This window comes from Podospora pseudopauciseta, assembly GCF_035222475.1.
Source record: "Podospora pseudopauciseta strain CBS 411.78 chromosome 5 map unlocalized CBS411.78m_5, whole genome shotgun sequence".
Classification (NCBI taxonomy): domain Eukaryota; kingdom Fungi; phylum Ascomycota; class Sordariomycetes; order Sordariales; family Podosporaceae; genus Podospora; species Podospora pseudopauciseta.
The window spans coordinates 1,504,646-1,521,219 of NW_026946665.1; the positions used below are offsets into that span (position 1 = coordinate 1,504,646).

General features: G+C 50.2%; 6 protein-coding genes across 6 annotated transcripts; 3 read left to right on the plus strand and 3 right to left on the minus strand.

Moving 5' to 3' along the window:
* Positions 1-966: 966 nt before the first annotated feature.
* Positions 967-2,498, plus strand: QC763_510120 (uncharacterized protein; the record flags this gene model as incomplete). The annotated part of the gene is made up of 3 exons (XM_062913602.1): positions 967-1,250; positions 1,321-2,303; positions 2,367-2,498. Exons 1-3 carry the CDS (start codon positions 1,148-1,150, stop codon positions 2,496-2,498), a joined length of 1,218 nt encoding a protein of 405 aa, XP_062765028.1. The 5' UTR covers positions 967-1,147.
* A 168-nt stretch (positions 2,499-2,666) lies between these two features.
* Positions 2,667-3,068, plus strand: QC763_510125 (uncharacterized protein; the record flags this gene model as incomplete). Its single annotated transcript, XM_062913603.1, has 1 exon — positions 2,667-3,068. The coding sequence occupies one exon, from the start codon at positions 2,667-2,669 to the stop codon at positions 3,066-3,068; it is 402 nt and encodes a 133-aa protein (XP_062765029.1).
* On the minus strand, positions 3,037-4,825 carry QC763_510130 (uncharacterized protein). The gene is made up of 2 exons (XM_062913604.1): positions 4,079-4,825; positions 3,037-4,012 (listed from the first exon to the last, which is right to left on the minus strand). Exons 1-2 carry the CDS (start codon positions 4,564-4,566, stop codon positions 3,208-3,210), a joined length of 1,293 nt encoding a protein of 430 aa, XP_062765030.1. The 5' UTR covers positions 4,567-4,825; the 3' UTR covers positions 3,037-3,207.
* A 2,301-nt stretch (positions 4,826-7,126) lies between these two features.
* Positions 7,127-7,525, minus strand: QC763_510134 (uncharacterized protein; the record flags this gene model as incomplete). The annotated part of the gene is made up of 1 exon (XM_062913605.1): positions 7,127-7,525. The coding sequence occupies one exon, from the start codon at positions 7,523-7,525 to the stop codon at positions 7,127-7,129; it is 399 nt and encodes a 132-aa protein (XP_062765031.1).
* A 2,018-nt stretch (positions 7,526-9,543) lies between these two features.
* QC763_510160 (uncharacterized protein) lies at positions 9,544-10,825 on the minus strand. The gene is made up of 2 exons (XM_062913606.1): positions 10,111-10,825; positions 9,544-10,040 (listed from the first exon to the last, which is right to left on the minus strand). The coding sequence occupies exons 1-2, from the start codon at positions 10,716-10,718 to the stop codon at positions 9,671-9,673; spliced, it is 978 nt and encodes a 325-aa protein (XP_062765032.1). The 5' UTR covers positions 10,719-10,825; the 3' UTR covers positions 9,544-9,670.
* Positions 10,826-14,991: 4,166 nt separating this feature from the next.
* QC763_510180 (uncharacterized protein) lies at positions 14,992-16,077 on the plus strand. Its single transcript, XM_062913607.1, has 3 exons — positions 14,992-15,570; positions 15,636-15,717; positions 15,798-16,077. The coding sequence occupies exons 1-3, from the start codon at positions 15,566-15,568 to the stop codon at positions 15,918-15,920; spliced, it is 210 nt and encodes a 69-aa protein (XP_062765033.1). The 5' UTR covers positions 14,992-15,565; the 3' UTR covers positions 15,921-16,077.
* The last annotated feature ends 497 nt before the right edge of the window (positions 16,078-16,574 follow it).

The following is a 16,574-nucleotide window of genomic DNA, read 5'->3' on the forward strand; positions in this document are numbered from 1 at the left end:
TGCTCCTAGTAGTCAGGGGGCCCCTCTCCGTGATCGCCTTAAAACCATTGACATAAAGCTTGCTCCTAAAGGAATAGTCGAGTCGGTATCCTTCCTTCCGGTCAATCTCCGCAGTTTAGAATGCCTGTGATGCGGCTGTGGCCGCTGTAACCTTCCTATCGGAGGAAAAATATCATGCGATTCCTCCATCGCTGTGACTGTCTCTGAGACTAAGCCACTAGCAGTCAGTTTACCGGCGATCTCTCTGCCTTAGCTTACCAAGTCGGGCTCTGTAGCCTAAGGAGGTCACTCTCGTTCATATTCCCAGGCTCCGTCTCAAGCCCTAGAACCTCCTCTTGTTCCTATTTGGGAGTCAGGCAATAGGAAGGCGGGAGGAGAAGACATATGGAGGAGGTGAAACCTCCTCGATAGTAGTATCATAGGGTAAGCGAGGAGCATTTGCCGCATGACGACAAGTGTCGAATGGGACGCTTAGAGGCTGACCGAAACCTACGGTCCCATTCATGTGATATGGCCCTGACTGGCTGACCACTTGGGAGGAGAAGCCATTGGAGGCATTGGAGGCCTTGGAGGCTGAGACCAAGTCCAACAGGAATTAGAATCAGGTGTATCGAGTCTCGCGGACTTAGATTCAAGGAGACTGAATCCTTAATGCGGGCAAATCGAGCCGGGCCCCAAAACAGGACGTTGTCCCAGATCTGGGACCTTGCAGGGGCATGTGATCCCAAAAGTTGGCTTGTGCAGATACCTCAGCTTAACCTCAGCTCCAGCTCAGCCCACCCCGGCCTCAACTCAGGCCCCCTCAGCCCAAGCTCAGCACCAACTCAGCTTAGAGCGCCAGGAGCTCAGTTCTGGAAACGGAAATGGATGTTGGTGTGCTTGAGTCTCGTCTCCGAGTAGTTTGGCATTATATAAGGCATCGTGCCAGATCCTCAATCATTCTTGTTGGTTGGCTCGCACTAGAAATGTAACGTAAGCATGTCAGCGCTGTTGGGTGGTACATGGACACAAGTGCTGCTGTTGGCGATCTTGTGCGGGGGAGCGTCGGAGTCAAAAGTTGTGACATCCATCATACTTAAACACCGAGATTTCACAAACCATTAGGCTTCCTCAGTCCTGACCTATCCACCTTGCACAAAATAAAACCATGACATCCAGGCTCGACTCCATTCTTGAAAAGCATGTTGCCCAAGGCAACAACACGGCGAACAAGGTCTTGGGGGCATCACTGGTTGTCGCGAATGAAGATGGTACAGTACTTACCCCTCCCGTTCACTTGAGAAGGTAGGTAGCCATTAAAACTGACATTGTTTTTCCCAGAGGTGATTTACTTTGGCTCAGCAGGCCGCATTAAAATGGCCCCTGATGCTCCTGCATTTTCGACCGACTCTTTCAGCTTTGTCGCGTCTATGACCAAAATCATCACCATCATCTGTGTCCTTCAAATCGTCGAGCGAGGTCTCATCAGACTGGAAGACGATATCCGCCCGCTGGTCCCTGAGCTGGCTTCGGCACAGATTCTGAAGGGTTTCGACGAAGAAAATGGTGGTGTCCCCATCTTGGTGGAAAACACAGTGCCCATTACGCTGAGACATCTCTTGACGCACACCATAGGCCAAGGGTACGATGTTGGTGACCCAGATCTGTTGCGATGGTCCCAGTACATTGGGAGAACAGTCAATGCAACCACCTCGACGCGGGAAGGCTGGGACACGCCTCTCAAATTCGAACCAGGAACGGGTTGGTACTACGGCACTGCAATCGACTGGGCGGGATTTGCTCTTGAAGAGCTCACAGGAACAACACTTGGCGAATACATGCAGGAACACGTTCTCGATCCACTGGGAATGAACGAGACCACATTTCATCCGTTGAGACCGGAGATCTGGGAAAAGGTCAAGGACCGATACGTGGAAGTTTCTTATCGAGCTGCGGATGGTACACTAACCGAAGGACCACTCATCACACCGCTTGAACCGCCTGTTGAAAGTGGTGGCTCTGGACTGTTTACAACAGCTGCTGATTACATCAAGTTCTTGCAAGCTTTGCTGCAGGACACAAAGGGCAAGGGTAATCTGCTGAAGAAAGAAACTGTTGACGAGCTTTTCCGGCCTCAGTTAAACGACAAACAGAAGGAGGACGAGGCAAATATTTTGATCGGGACAGGTTTCGCACCGGAATTTGATGAGCTGACTGCCAGCGAGATAAGCTGGGGGTTGGGTGGCGGCATTAATTTGGTGGATCTGGCAACGGGAAGAAAGAATGGAAGCATGATGTGGTCTGGGGTGGTCAACCCGCATTGGGTGAGTCTCTCTTTTGTTTTCCTCCTCATTCATTGCAGCTGGCTGACGTTGATGACTCTCAAGATTATGGACCCGACTACCGGAATCACCGCAACACTGTTTGTCAGTGTCTTGCCGTTTGGTGACCCAGTTCCAGGCAGGCTTTTCAAGGAGCTCGAGGCCGTCATATATGGCGAGCTGCTGTCGGAATGTTGATATCTGGAATAGTGGCCTTGGTATAGACGAAAAAGTGATGACGACATTTGCCTTTGAGGTAGTAGGTGGCCTGTGCTGAGGCTGTTTTTACTTGCTCTTTGCCAAATATCGAAGACTGTGTTCCAAACATGGCAAACCTTTGCAATTCTCACTTTGATAACGTCTGACATGAGAACCACGAGATCCGCCAGTAAGAAACTGACAGAGAGCCTGTCCAACCCACCAAAGAAAGCCAACCAACCGTCAAAGTCATTCCCACCCAAAACCGACGACGGCCATTACATCATCGTCAACGGTCGCAAATGGCGCGCGACAGATCCCCTGGCTCCCGATAACGCCCTGGCTGAACTAAAGCATTTTCTCGCCAAAGGGAGATCCGGTGCACGCCGACAGAATAAAAATGACATGCAAAAGCTGCCGTTATCGCGCAAAACAACCGGACTGGGCAAGCTCGGCCTTGGAGAACGCGGCAAGCCAGAATGGTGGAACGATACAGATGAGGGTCGCAAAGAAAGATGGGAGAATGCATTGATCCAACTCCGGGAGCTTCACGCCGAAAGTTCAACATGATATTTACAACAGCCCAACCCCAACATCCAGTCATGCGACACATCGTATATACTGCCATCAGACCCATGATAATGATACCCTCATTCCATCCATGATACCCTGGTGTCATATCTACCATAATAACCATAACTATCTCATCTCAAAAGTCCACATACCGCTCACTCTTCCCCGTCCTCGTCGTCATGGTCGAAATACTCGACATAGTCGACCACCGCCTCTTCACCCCAGTTTCCTTGTTCTTCTCCTTTTCATTATCGCACAGTGCCCCCCTCGAAGGCCTGGTATACCGGTTGTAATACCCCCACCCCTGCTCACTCGCCTTGACCTCCCTCCCCCTCAATATCAACCTATACTCCGTCACCGCCGCCTTGGCCATCTTTTTCTCCTTCCTCAGCACATTCCTCAACCACAACCCTCTGGCACCGGTCCCATCAAGCAACCTCCTCCTTTTACCCCCCGCACCCCTTGTTTTAGACGACCTGGTCTCCTCATCAGCCCCCCGTTCAGTCATGATCTCCCCTGCTTCCACTGCCACCATGACAACAACCTTCCATTCCCTTCTCTTGAACGCGTTACTACTGCTTGTCGTCCTGTCGTTGAGCAAATCATAGATTTCGTCCTGGACTTTCCAGTCAAGGCACCGGAGCCGACGGTCGAGATCGCCGGCGTGCATGGAGGGGGGTTTTCCGGTGCGGGCGGTGAAGTGGGTTTTGTCGGAGGCGATTTCAGACAACAGTTCGGTTTGGGTGAAGTGGATGTTTGGGGTGATGGACAGGATGCGGCCTTCTTCGATTTCGGTGCGTCGGCAGAGGGGGAAGGGGAGGCCGAGGAGGCAGTAGCGGGTGGTTAGGCGCTCGATGGGGGCGTGGTAGGTTATTGTCCAGGATTCGAGGGTGGAAGAGTTTGAAGTACTGCTGGAAGTGGAGGGGCCGGGAGAGGCGTGGCTTTTTCCCCCGCGGTGTGGTTAGTGAGGTGCCTGTCAAACGGTGGGGGGATGGGAGAGAATTTACAGGGCTTTGGATTGATAGAGGAGGTCCCCGAGGCAGGAAACACTTTTTGGTCGGTTTTGAAAGGAGAGATCAGGGGTGTTGACTCTGAATGGTGGGGAGCGGGTTTGGAGTATGGTTGATTGGGATTTGCTTCGTTGGACGGGGTAGGGGATGGTGGGGGTGGTGGTGGTTGCTTCTTTTTCGAACCATGTTGATGATGATCTTGACGAGGAGGTTGGCGGTGGGGAGGCGTATCGTGCTGGTGGGAAAGGAGCGACTGTTACCACCGTTCTTGCCCGCGCTCGTGTTGCCGCCACGGCTATCCTTTCATCAAGGGAGAGGTAGTCGGCTGGTGCCCCGAGGAATACGACTTCTTTTTCTCCGTCTTGACCGTCGAATTGTAGCCCGGATATGTCATCGAGGTAATCGAGATCGGGGATGGAGGGTAGGCTCGGCGGTCGCATGCTGGTGGTGCTGGTCCCACTTCCGGATCTCCTTACCGCTGCCATCTTTTGGGTCTTTTCGCCCTGTCCAGTTCCCTTCTTTTCTATTTCTTGCTTCAGCTCGGTATGTGGAAATGAGGAAACGAGGAGAAAGGGTCGGTTTAAGCTTTATGGAAAACTGGGGAAAACTGGGGGCCCTGAGTAGGGTCCTGAGTCCTGCGCCCGCCGGGGGTCCGGTTGATGCCGGAGTTTCTTGTGTCAAGAACTGAGACTTGCCCACTTTTCGGCGTCAAACCGTCAACCTCGTTGTTCTGGCGGAGGCGAGATTGACTCGGGCGATGCTTGTCGGGGTTGGTGTTCTGGAAGGGGATTCTTTCGGCCGTTGCGGCAGGAGAGGTGGGGATGGCGGTTTATACATATCGCCAACATTTGTCGTGCCGGGAAAAGTTTATTTTGACGGTGCTGTGGGATGAGGCAAAGAAGTATCATCGGGCGGTTACAAGTGCGGCGTTTTGATGGGTGAGACGCTTGACATCCGATTGCATGTTGCGAGCCATGTTGTGTTTGGGGGAGGCGCAGCTGTTGAAGATTGCCGAGGGCTAAAAAAAGGTGCCAACGGTTATTCTTTGGTCGGCTCGATCCGATTGAATGCGGCGTACATGTAGTTGGCGAGGGTTTGATGGGAGCATTCGCAAACTGTGCCTACCAACTTTCCGAAGGGGTAAAAGGCGCAGCACTTGGAACCAGGTAGGTATTGAGCATTCAAAGATATGAGCACTATCCATCACACATTCGAAACTGTGACATTTACAACAGCACTCTTCGGTGTACATCAATCAACCTATTCAGCACTATTGACAGCCTTTCGAAACGGCTGGGCAAGACATTGCTTTCATCCGCCTAGATTGTCAACGTGAGCAGCCACATGCATCACACATCAGTAGGTAAGTAGGTAAGGTATGTCATCGCAAGGGGCTTTCTCCACTCAAAACCTCCATAACGATCTGCTTAGTTCGACCGCCAACTCGGGACAGTGTAAGCTCTTCCCTGCTTCTGTGAGGCTTTGGTGTATTGTGTGGGTTGGCCGGGAGTCAAGCTCTGAGACTCTGCGGCCGGTGGGCGGAATCATGATCAGTGTCCCGTCAGAGGAAACTATGAATTGGCGAGGTGATATTCTGTGGAAGCCAAAAAATTTCCCGTCCGCAAAACTAGGCCGGTGCGACTATTGCAAATGGCAGTATTGGTGCTTCTGTCCCAAACTTCTCTTGTGTGCACGTATGTAGACAGCCAAGTACCTAGGTACTCATCCTTAGGCATGTGATATGTTCGTACCTTGGGGAAGATTTCCGGAACCTCTCTGCCATCTCTGTCAGATAATCAAAACGGGCCAGCATCTGACACAACACCTTCTCCGCCTGTCGCCAGGCATTTTCCTGCTCGTTTTCTCTTCGAACAGCACCCAGAGTGGATGTGTTGTTGAGAGGAGGGGGCCAGAGAAAAATAGTCATGAATTTGAACAGTTGGCGAACGGAGCAGGATGACAGAGCAAACTCAAGGGATTCCCCTTCGATATGCTCTAATATGATAAAAGAATTTGGTGCAGAGTGCAAAGCTAAGTATATTCTCGCAACTTTGATGCCTGGTGGTTTTGTGGAATTAACTTCCGGGTAGATTAGGTTTTGGATACATCGAAGCGATATGTCTTCGGGCGGGCCGGCCAATCTACCACCTCTCGTTGGGAACACGAATGGTGAGGGTTCAACTGGGACCAGGTGATTCAGTTCACCCGCCTCTTGCCTCCATGTGGCACATGATCGCTTCAGATTTTCGAGAATATCATGTGCATACATACGATCCGATAATGATGGTTTCAGCTCTCGAGTCCGTTAAGGAGCATGCGGAATAGCATGCCTCCTCTCTTTCTTCGCTGAAGTGTTACCTGGCAATTGGCGAGTCGAAGTTGTCATCAATGACAATATCTTGCACAAGTTGCGGGTTTCTGGCAGTTCCGGACCGATCGTTATGATATTTACGACCAGTAATGGCGTAAATAATAAAACGATCTAGACTCCCCATGTCTTGGGCGCTATAAAAAATACCAGTTTGGGTTTGCAGATGGGTCCTTCTATTCCTTGCTTTTCCAGTGTTTTGTCCTGTCAGCTAAATAACGGTAACGCGGATCCCGCATTCGTCGATGCGCAGTCTCAAGCTGAAATGATCCTTGCCATTCCGGTCACTCGCTGCCTGCTTCGACCGGTGCAGTCAAGAACTCTTTCGCAGTTTAATGAATGAACTGAAGTGTTCCTTCACAAATCTGGGCAAAGAAGCCACAGTAGGTGTTGATCCATGCTACCAACCAGCTGAGGTCTGGCATATGAGTTCTGTCAACAGCACGTGGCTGTGTGACAGCGGCTCTCAAGGCGACATGAACCTCGTCAAGCTCCAGTGGTCTGTCTGCCCACAGCACCATGGAGAGAGGAGTTCCTTCACGTAGCTCTTCATCCTAGGGTGCACTTTCGCCAGGAGCTTTACGTATGTGTCATTGACAGTAGGTGGAAGTTCTGTGACCCGGCATATCCATTCTTTTCTTGGGGCCATCTCACCCAGTTTCTTCTGAATCACCAGTTCAATTTCTGAAGACAGATCCTGAGGATTGTCTCGAGGATCCAAGGATATCTTGGGTACCTCGGCCAGTTCCCCGGAGAATTCGCGGCGTAGGTCGAGTAGTCAACAGAAACTTCCACTTCGACTTGGTGTTTTGCTCTCTCTCGGCTTTGCAGAAGTTTGTGGTTTTGCGAAATAGTTCTTTGCCATCATTTTGGTCACATTCGTCCAACGCATCCAAAATACAGATGATGGGGCTTTGTTGGAGACTGACGTGGAGTAAGACCTCTTCGAGGAGACCCCATAAGCGTGTCAGTGACCCAGTTAGAGCGTCTCCCGCTTGGGTGATGTTGACCTCTGCCTTCAAAGCCAGAAGACGATCTTGCCTCAGTATCTGGTGCAAAACAGCGCATAGGGCCATGGTGACGCCTTCTTGGGTGTCGTTGGTGTCCTTGAAGAAAAAGTGACAGACGATCTTCTGTCTCTCACTGTCCTCACGCCAGGGGTGTACTAGTGTTGTACGGCTGCGAGGATTTGTAAATAGTTGATGATAGTATTAAGTACTCAAACAAACAGCTCCGGAGAGCAAAAACTTATCCTTATCCTTCACCAAGTATGTAGGCTCCAGGGCCGAAGCCCTGGAGCAACCTGACTGCCCAATCCCGCAGGAGTATTAACCTCCCACAACTAGTGACCGGGCGAGCACAGATTTGCCTTGCTCTGGCGCAGCGGTAATAAGCAAGAGTCTTTACAAGCCATCCTCCCAATCATGAGATTTCTTGTCGCTGAAAAACCATGTGCACGTTCCGTCTGTTGGTATGGGATGGCGATCCATGAACTCCTCATAGTTGAGACCGCTAACACTGAACTTGCCAACAAGCTTGTCGGCTCGCTCAGTTTTACATCTAATTCGACAAAGCAACCTTGAGTTGATTCTTGTAGTAATCGCACACACTTCTCATCTGGGGAACGATAATTTTCGCGAAAAGGTCAATCATCCTTTCATCGAGCCTGAGCTGCAGCCTTTCCATGTTGCAACTGATGAGTTTCTGTCGTATGGAAAGCAGTTCCTGATACCAAGAAATGCGCGACCCGACACAAAGAATGCGTGCTCGGTTATCAATCGACTGTTGTGCTGCGTTGAAAAAGCCCTTCAATAAGATCGAAACATCTAGCCAGGCTGCTCCAACCTGGGGAACTGTTGCCTGAAGTGTGCTCTGAATAATGTCGCCAACATATGTGAGGACTTGAGTGACGTCGCTCGTTGTCACCATCCCCTTTGCCCGCCTCCTCGATCTTCTTCAGTCCACATTCCAGAACTATTGTAAGACGCCGGTTCCTTTCCTTATCGCCACGCTACTGCTCCTCCCCCTTTAGGTCCAGATAGTCATTGTTGAAATTGGCTCTAAGAAAGATTGTCTCAAAAAACGGTTCACCAGCTCGGTATTTTCGCACTGGACCTTGCGTATGCCGCATCCCAGAGAGGTCGGGGAACGTGAGATGGTTTCTCTGTACTACGCGGTCTCTCAACACCGTAGAGTTGGTGATGGTTCCTCTGGATTGGGTTGCCGCTCTGGTTCTGCGGCGACAGGTGGAGAGGTTGGTGTCGGACTTGAATGAGTTGGCCCATCCTTGCTGATCGCAATCTTGCAAAACTGTTCAACAGCAGGTGACTCGCTCTTTTCGGCGGCCTTCGGGCTCGAACAGCAACAACCCATTCGCGCTGATATGGCTAGGGGATATTTGATCTGTAGACTGAAACACAGGTTTTTAGTTGTAATCAGATTTTCGATGTCACGGATGAGAACAAATTCTACAGGTAGGCGTTTGATTCCCAACGAAGCTGAACACACCAACCCATTTACCTCTCCCTCACCAGACTTGTGGCTGAGGAGCACCGCCAATCAATTGCAGGCCCTGCCTCACAGACCAATTGATCTCTGCATACTTTACTGGGCGGGCACACTTGGCACTTGCCAACGTGGACGTCAAATATTTTCTTGGCTTGGTTGGATTGACGGCGTGAGGGCTGTGTTAGTGGTAGTGTCTTGTCTTGAGGAGCACGAAAGTAGTCAACAATCGCAAAGACAATTTCGTATATATCTATATGCCTTTAAGTTGGTCCACAGGCGTCCTCTCACCTCAAGTGGTTGTAACTGTTGCCCTAAGCAATCTAAATACAGTTTATGTGACCATCCCATACGCTTCAAAAATATGCCTAAGAAAATAACATGAAAATACCAATCTACCTAGGTACTTACCCTCAAACTCTAGTCCGTACATCCACCACTTTATTCCAGCTCCTCACGTTGGACGGTGTAAATCAGTGTATTATAGATTAAAGTCCCAGTTTCCACATAGACAGTGATAGGTAAGATAATAGGCAGACAGTAATAGCTCGGATAATGGACAGACATAGCTGGGATAATGGAGAGTGATAGCTAGGGTAATATATATTATAGGTAATAGCTATAATCTATAGCCTAACTCCCTCGATTTGAGAACATGCCTTTGACCACCCACACCATCGAATAAACCGCAACCCAAATCCTCACATGACCCTACCTCAGATACCATGAACCTTTAGCTCCTCCTCCGTCCATTCAAGCAACTTCATAACCAGCCCTTGGTCTTTTGTCATGACTGAACCACACCCCTTCACCCCAACAGGATGATAATACTCTCCCGTTTCCACCTCCTCAGATGGGCCAACTGCAGCCCAAAGCTGATTCAGACATCCCACCTCAGGTTTGGTTAGCATCCACCGAAACAACCAGTCACCAATTCTGGTAAGTCGGTATTTGCTGATAGTTGCCCCTCCTATGTTTGTGCTCACCACTCCGGGGTGGAGTGAGACACACTTGATCTGGGGATATTCTTTCGCCAGGGCTTTCATCCACAGAATGTTGGCCAGTTTGCTCTCTGCGTACCTTGTCCTGTACTATCCATCAGTATCAAGTCCACCAGCAGGGAGTGACAAATTCCAGTTTCACCCATGAGACTTACCACCAAAAGCTCGTCTTCATATCTGTTTTGACCTTTGCAAAGTCAATCTTCGGCGAAGATCTGTGACCACCCGAGCTCACAGCCACAATCCTGACATCCTTTTCTTCTTGAATCTCAACCGTTTTGAGGAGAAGAGGCATCAACAGCTTTGTCAGAGCCGCATGTCCCATGTGATTAATCCCCCAATGAACCTCATACCCATCTTGCGTCACACCGACTGGCATCGCCATCACGCCTGCATTGAGAATCATAATATCCAGTCTTTCAGACTCCTTGAGGACCCTTTCAGCGGCATCTTTCGCTGACTGCAGTGAGGCCAAGTCAAGAATGAGGGGAACAATGATAGTCGAGGCCAAGGGAACCGTGGCTGTAATCTCATTTATGGCAGACTGGATTCTGTCGATATCTCGAGATGCGAGCCAGATCCGGGCGGGGGGAGATGGTGAGTGCTGGAGGAGGGTCTGGATGGTGGCTTTGCCGAGACCGGAGTTGCCGCCTGTGATGAGGATGGTTTTACCTTGGAGGGAGGGTTTGGAGGTTGAGGGGTTAAATTTGATGGGGCCTAGGCCGAGGAGAGAGGTGAAAGTAGATATAAGGGACTCCATCATTGCTAGCTAGACTGCGGTGAAATGTTTTGGAAGTTCTTGATCTGGCTTGTGGAGGCTGAGGCACGCCACCGTGGTGGTGGTTGATGTGGCTTGCATTAGCGCCGGTACGAGCAGATATTGAGCTTTCAGATGGTTATGGAGCCATCATTTCATGCCTGGAAATCGTCTCTTCATTTCGAGGTGCACATTACTTGTGCTCTAGAGCAAAGAAGGTCCGGGCGATAGCTCTTGTACCTAGGTACCTTGCGCTGCCTGTGTAACCTCTGCCTTTTCCGAGCCAATCAACGCGCTCGAACTATCACAACTATTCAGAAAGTTGCAGCTTCAGCTAAGCTTCGGTCGGGATGGGTGCCTTGCAGTCAGCCAGCTCTGGGCTTCAACTTCGAAGCAAGGAGGCATGAGTGTATTTCATCTCTCTTCCTTCCCTTTTCCACCTCGAGTTGTCTTGCTGACATCATGGCATCATCACTGTATACGACCGCCTCAAAGTAAACCCTCCCGAGATCCGTTTGCTCAGCCTCCTACCTGCGACGCGAAAGACAGCCCCACTCATCTGCACTCTGCGGACGGTCTCACTCACGAACGCCTCTTCCATTCGATATCTCGCACTTTCTTACGTCTGGGGTAATTCAAGCGACACCGAAGCCATCATTGTCAATGGAGCACCCTTTGAAGCAACCGCAAACCTTTGCGGTTCACTCCGACACATGCGCTTTGAAGACGAGCCCTTGATACTGTGGGTAGACGCAATTTGCATCAACCAAAGCAACAATGTCGAGAAATCCGAACAGATCCGCATAATGAAAGACATCTACCAGACTGTCCCTGCTGTTAGTATCTGGCTCGGTCACAGGGACGAGCAGAGCTCGTTGGCCATGAGGCTCATTCGTTTCGCCGCAGCGCTATACACTCGATCTCGAGCCCAAACAGACGATAAACTGCTTACGGCAGATATCATGCATTACACCCTCAATGACACCAACCTCCAAACGCTTGCATCATTTTTCACCAAAGACTGGTGGGGACGGATATGGGTTGTCCAAGAAGCTGCTTTGGCCCAACACGCATTGTTTGTTTGTGGGAACGAGACACTGGGCTTTCGAGACTTTGCTTATGCCTTTTTCTGCTGGGCTGCGCTTTTGAAGACGCCTATCCCTAATCCTTGGCTCCGAAGCTTTAATGAGCTTGCTGTTATTATCAACGGAACCAGCCCTAGGGCCGTTCTTTGGCAGTACACCCGCTTTCACCTACCCGAGCTCATGGAGCATACCCAATTTTACAAGGCATACACTTTGGAAGACATGCTGGAAGAGGGTTGGAATTTTGACTCTATAGATCCGCGAGACAAGGTCTATGCGTGGATTGGTCTTCTTTCTCATGTTGATGTCGCCATCGTACCCGACTATGATGCTACTATCGCTGAAGTCTACATCGGAGTTGTAAAGCTTATTTTGGAACACAGAGGCTATCTTTCGCTGATATCCTTCACAGGCTCTGGAGCCCGGCCTCCCAACACCCCACCCATCCTTAGTCTCCCCTTTTGGGCTCCGGATCTGAGAAAGAGTGTCATTTCACAAACAAGGTGGTGGATGAGACCAAAGAGCCACCGGGCATCAGGTAGCGCGAAGGCCAATGCGACCATTTCTCATGATTATCGAACTCTCATCACAGATACCATCATTGCTGGTAGACTTTGCGTTGCAGATAAAGATCGTCAAGAAAATGACAGGTGGCTTGCGGGCGAGAAGCTCAGCCGTTGGCTGTACATTACTTTGCAAAACGACTTGCACCTACAACAAACCGCCTCTGGAACTGGAGACACAAGCGACGCTTTTTCCCGAGCTTTAACACTCTCCTACCATGACGACCACTTGAACTTTGACTCATCTCACTATATGCGACTGCTCAGAGATGGGAAAATGCTAAGACTTGGGTTCATGGCTTATGTTAGGTACTTGGATCGCTTCCAGGATTGTGTCACCTGGCAGCTTCAATGTAATAGGCGAGGAAAGGCATCCCCGCCTTATCACTTTCGGGGCCTCTTGGTGTATGGACCCGGCCAGAGGGACGACGCACTACAATCGGCTGCCGAACAGCAGATGACGCTCGGACTATTAAGACCACATTCTCTGAACAGAAAAACGCTGAAGTCACCCCCCCCCAGAGCCAGAATGGTGTGACTTTGCCAACTTTAGGAGATTCTTTGAATGCTTTAGTCGCAGAACCTCTTCATCGTCTTCAACAGCATCTCCGTCTTTGCAAGCACTGGAAGACTTGATGACATCCTTGAACCCAGCTCTGCAGCCCGATGTGCCTTCTCTCCTATCGTCAGCAGCAGTAGACTGGCACAACGCAGATAGAAGAAAAGGCAAGGATTGCCGTTAGAGACTTGGTTAAAGCGTTTCTCGTGACGTTCTCTCGCAGTTCGTCACATAGATCTTTGCTTGTAACAGATACAGGGTACGTAGGGTTAGGTCCTTAAACTTCGAGCGTGGGTGATTTGGTGTGTGTTGTCAAGGGGTGCTCGCTGCCGATCATTGCGACGGAACATGTGTTGGGAGATGGGTGGGAGGTTGTTGGTCAGGCCCATGTCTGTGGTTGGATGTATGGTGAGAATTTGGAAGGGCATGCTTGGAGGGAGATGAGGTTCAAGTAGCCAGATTTTCGGGATGATGGAAGGTGTCTCTCTTTTCGAGGATGGTCAAAGATATTGAGGTCTACCTTCATCCGAAGAATACCTGGTAATGTCAGCACGACCATGCTTTGTATCACAGTACCAGCACTGATATGGACCTACGGCTGGACTCCGCCTGACAAAGTATGGAATTCCCACCAGAATTGTCCGAATATCCTACGTCAAGTGCAAGCCTCACACGTCAACCGTCCTCCCCGTCAAATAACCCTAACCCGGATCTCATCCATGGCAAGCACAACTGACACACGAAATCAGAGCAATGCAGTCACTCTTTTTCCACGCCAGCTACCTCACCACGGGGACACACACGTGTCCCTAGCACAAGTGGGGGGGGTGGTAGTGGTCAGGTCACCCACGTCCTCCTAGCACAACCTCTAGGGCTAAAGGCATGTCAAAGTCCATGTCCCTTCATCAGGTCCATCACCCACAGCACCTTGTTACTAGTCGGCTTGCAACCAACATAGAGATGTTGTCACTGCAGGTTACATCGGTGTTGAAGAGCCTTGTTAATTCCGCCAACAGTCGCTATCATCAATTTGGTTAGCAGCGCGAGACTCCGCTATAGTCGATAGTGTTGGAGTCATAATTGTTATAACCGATTTCTGTCTAGCTTGCCTTTCACACCAGGGGTAGACGTGTGGGGCTAACAACACATGCTGTTGGGCTGGTGACCTAGGCAAGTCACTGGCTGCGAAAGTGAAGCCAAAAAGGCCAGAAATGGTAGACAAATTAATGATACAGTAATTTTTTTGGTTGTAAAGTCTAAAAGTAAACAGTAAGGAAATCTAGCCTTGAAAGCAAACCGGTGTGGGTCTGGTGAAAGCCTGGGCCCTTTGTCTGGTGCCCCACACATGCCTACCTATATAACGACGTGGGACCATGCAGCACTCGCTTGGCTGATGGCTAACCAGGTTGAAGAAAGGATACGCCAGGTGTGAAGAGAAGTGAGTTTGTGAACAGAAAACGGCTGACTGTGTTTGAATACATGTGTGTAAGTTCTGAGATCTTGAACTTCGACTCAATGCTCACCACCTGACTTGAGCACTTCGCCGTAGGCAAAGTGATGGGGAATGTATGTATGGGTGTGCGGCTCAGCCCTTGCTACTTGGCGTTATGCAACGACCTGCAGTTGGTGATCTCGAGCCTCCCGAAACTTTTCGGGGAATTTAGCCGAGTCTGATCGCAGCAATAACATTTCATGGGTTTCTGAAACCAGTCGCCAACATGAGCTCATTGATAGGTGGGGTGTATATAGATGGAAATAAGTTCTGTGATTGTAGGTATGGGAAGTGATCACGGGTTGAGAAGACCCTGAACACGTCACCACGTTGAGTACTTGATACACATAGCTACCACAGTGAAGCTATCGTGACCCAAGTATACTGGTAGGTGTCGGATGTTGGCTCTCCGGCTCGGATGCCGCCGTGGAGAGCGACGAAGTGGAAAACAGAGACCGGACTTGTAAGAAGGTACGTAGATGGCGAATTACCTTAAGCATGGAATTGACAGTGTGGACGACAATCTCTCTAAAAGTACTTCACAGCGGTACTCGTGCGTGAAATGCTGACATGTTTATGCATCTGGAGTTGTTCATTCGGCAGCTCAAGGAATTATGTATAATGTCTTGGCCGTAAGAAAGCTAGGGCCGTTCAGCTGACATCCGAGACCCACCGTCCAACATGTTTTCGAGTGTATCACGCCACCTAAATAACCAAAAATGACAGCCAAGCTGTGAAGCACGTTGCAGAGGCCAGTAAGGCACCTGTGTGGAGCACATCCAACCTGCTTGTTTCCTTGACCCGTGTCTATACTGTAGATTATTCAGGGGGCCGAGGAACGTGTATAAAAGACAGCAGTCACCCAGATACAACAGCCTCTTGACACCGCTCACCATTCGACTCATACTTTCCAACCTTCTCACTTCCACTCCGTCACTTCTCTCGCCCAGAACTCCAACCCATAGACAAAATGGTCAGCTTCAAGTCACTCGCCACCCTCCTTGCTTTTGGCGTTCTCTCCGCCACTGCTGCCCCTGCTGGAGATGCTCTGAACGGGAGCTATCTTGAGGCTCGGCAGCGCCCCGTCAGGTCTTTGCCTGCAAGGATTGGTACTGGCAAGGACAGTGTATCACCTGGGACATGACCTACGCTGAATGCAGTAAGCAAATACCCCAGGAGGACAGACATGAATATGCACTGATACAAGTTCCGCGTTGCCTCTAGAGAACCTTCCCGCGGAGTGGAACGATGTCGTCAGCTCAATCAAAAGTGTTCACAGAACTGGTGTCTATTGCGAGTGGTGGGAGTAAGTTTTGCCCTGAACCGGTGGCTCAACACAGTCATCAGCCGCAGTTGCTGTGATCACAGCTAACATTCTTCTCTTAGGCACGCCAACTGCTCTGGCGAGCGTTACGACAACCAGGAGGACGCCAACCTTCACGATGGCGATGGCTTCTTCGCCGATCGCATCAGTTCCATTCGCTGCTACTAAGCCCGGCAATGGGCTAGCCATATATGTGAATGGTCGGTGACGTCGTGTGCAGTATTGAGAGGGAAATGGGGTTTGGGGGCAGTCGGTTGACTGATTTATGGCAATGGTTGGAATGGGAAGTTTGACACGTAGTTGGCGTCATGTCTGACTACTTAGGTAGATATAGGGAAACCATACATCGCAATCGGGGCAAGGTTTGTCTGACCCGGACCCTCCTCACACGTTGGCTCATAGGCTTGACAACTTCCAATATTCTCTTGCTTGCGGCAAATGCACGGTGCCTCCTTCTTGAAAGGCTAAATATTTTCAAAATAATGGTCAGTAGGAATATGCGTTGGCTGTACGTTGCAAGATGCAAGAATGCTTGAGAAATAACTTGCCTTCCAATGGAGCCCGCACCATCCTGACAAATCTGGGTTGGCCAGCGGTACGCACCCACTCAGCTTGCTAAAAGTTGCCGTCGACATTCTTATTAATTATAGTTGGAGATCGAAGGGGTAGATAGGTGATCTTGTTTGGGATCATGACTTACAGGGTATCCGGAGGGTATCAAAAGGATTCGTAGATGTTGGTGGTGTTGGAATTCTGGAGCTAAGTAAGATCAGGTACAGTGTTCCTGTTCTTATATCTATCAGTGTAATGGTTCTCGAGGGCGAGGTCTGCGGCAGAAC

Bases quoted from the DNA above. Each gene is read 5' to 3' on its own strand.
- QC763_510160 (XM_062913606.1), bottom strand. From the start codon at position 10,718: ATGATGGAGTCCCTTATATCTACTTTCACCTCTCTCCTCGGCCTAGGC. The intron at 10,041-10,110 runs GTAAGTCTCATG...TGGATAGTACAG, and splicing joins ATGAAGACGAGCTTTTGGTG to GACAAGGTACGCAGAGAGCA.
- QC763_510180 (XM_062913607.1), top strand. The intron at 15,718-15,797 runs GTAAGTTTTGCC...TTCTTCTCTTAG, and splicing joins GTCTATTGCGAGTGGTGGGA to GCACGCCAACTGCTCTGGCG.
- QC763_510130 (XM_062913604.1), bottom strand. From the start codon at position 4,566: ATGGCAGCGGTAAGGAGATCCGGAAGTGGGACCAGCACCACCAGCATG. The intron at 4,013-4,078 runs GTAAATTCTCTC...CGGGGGAAAAAG, and splicing joins CTCTATCAATCCAAAGCCCT to CCACGCCTCTCCCGGCCCCT.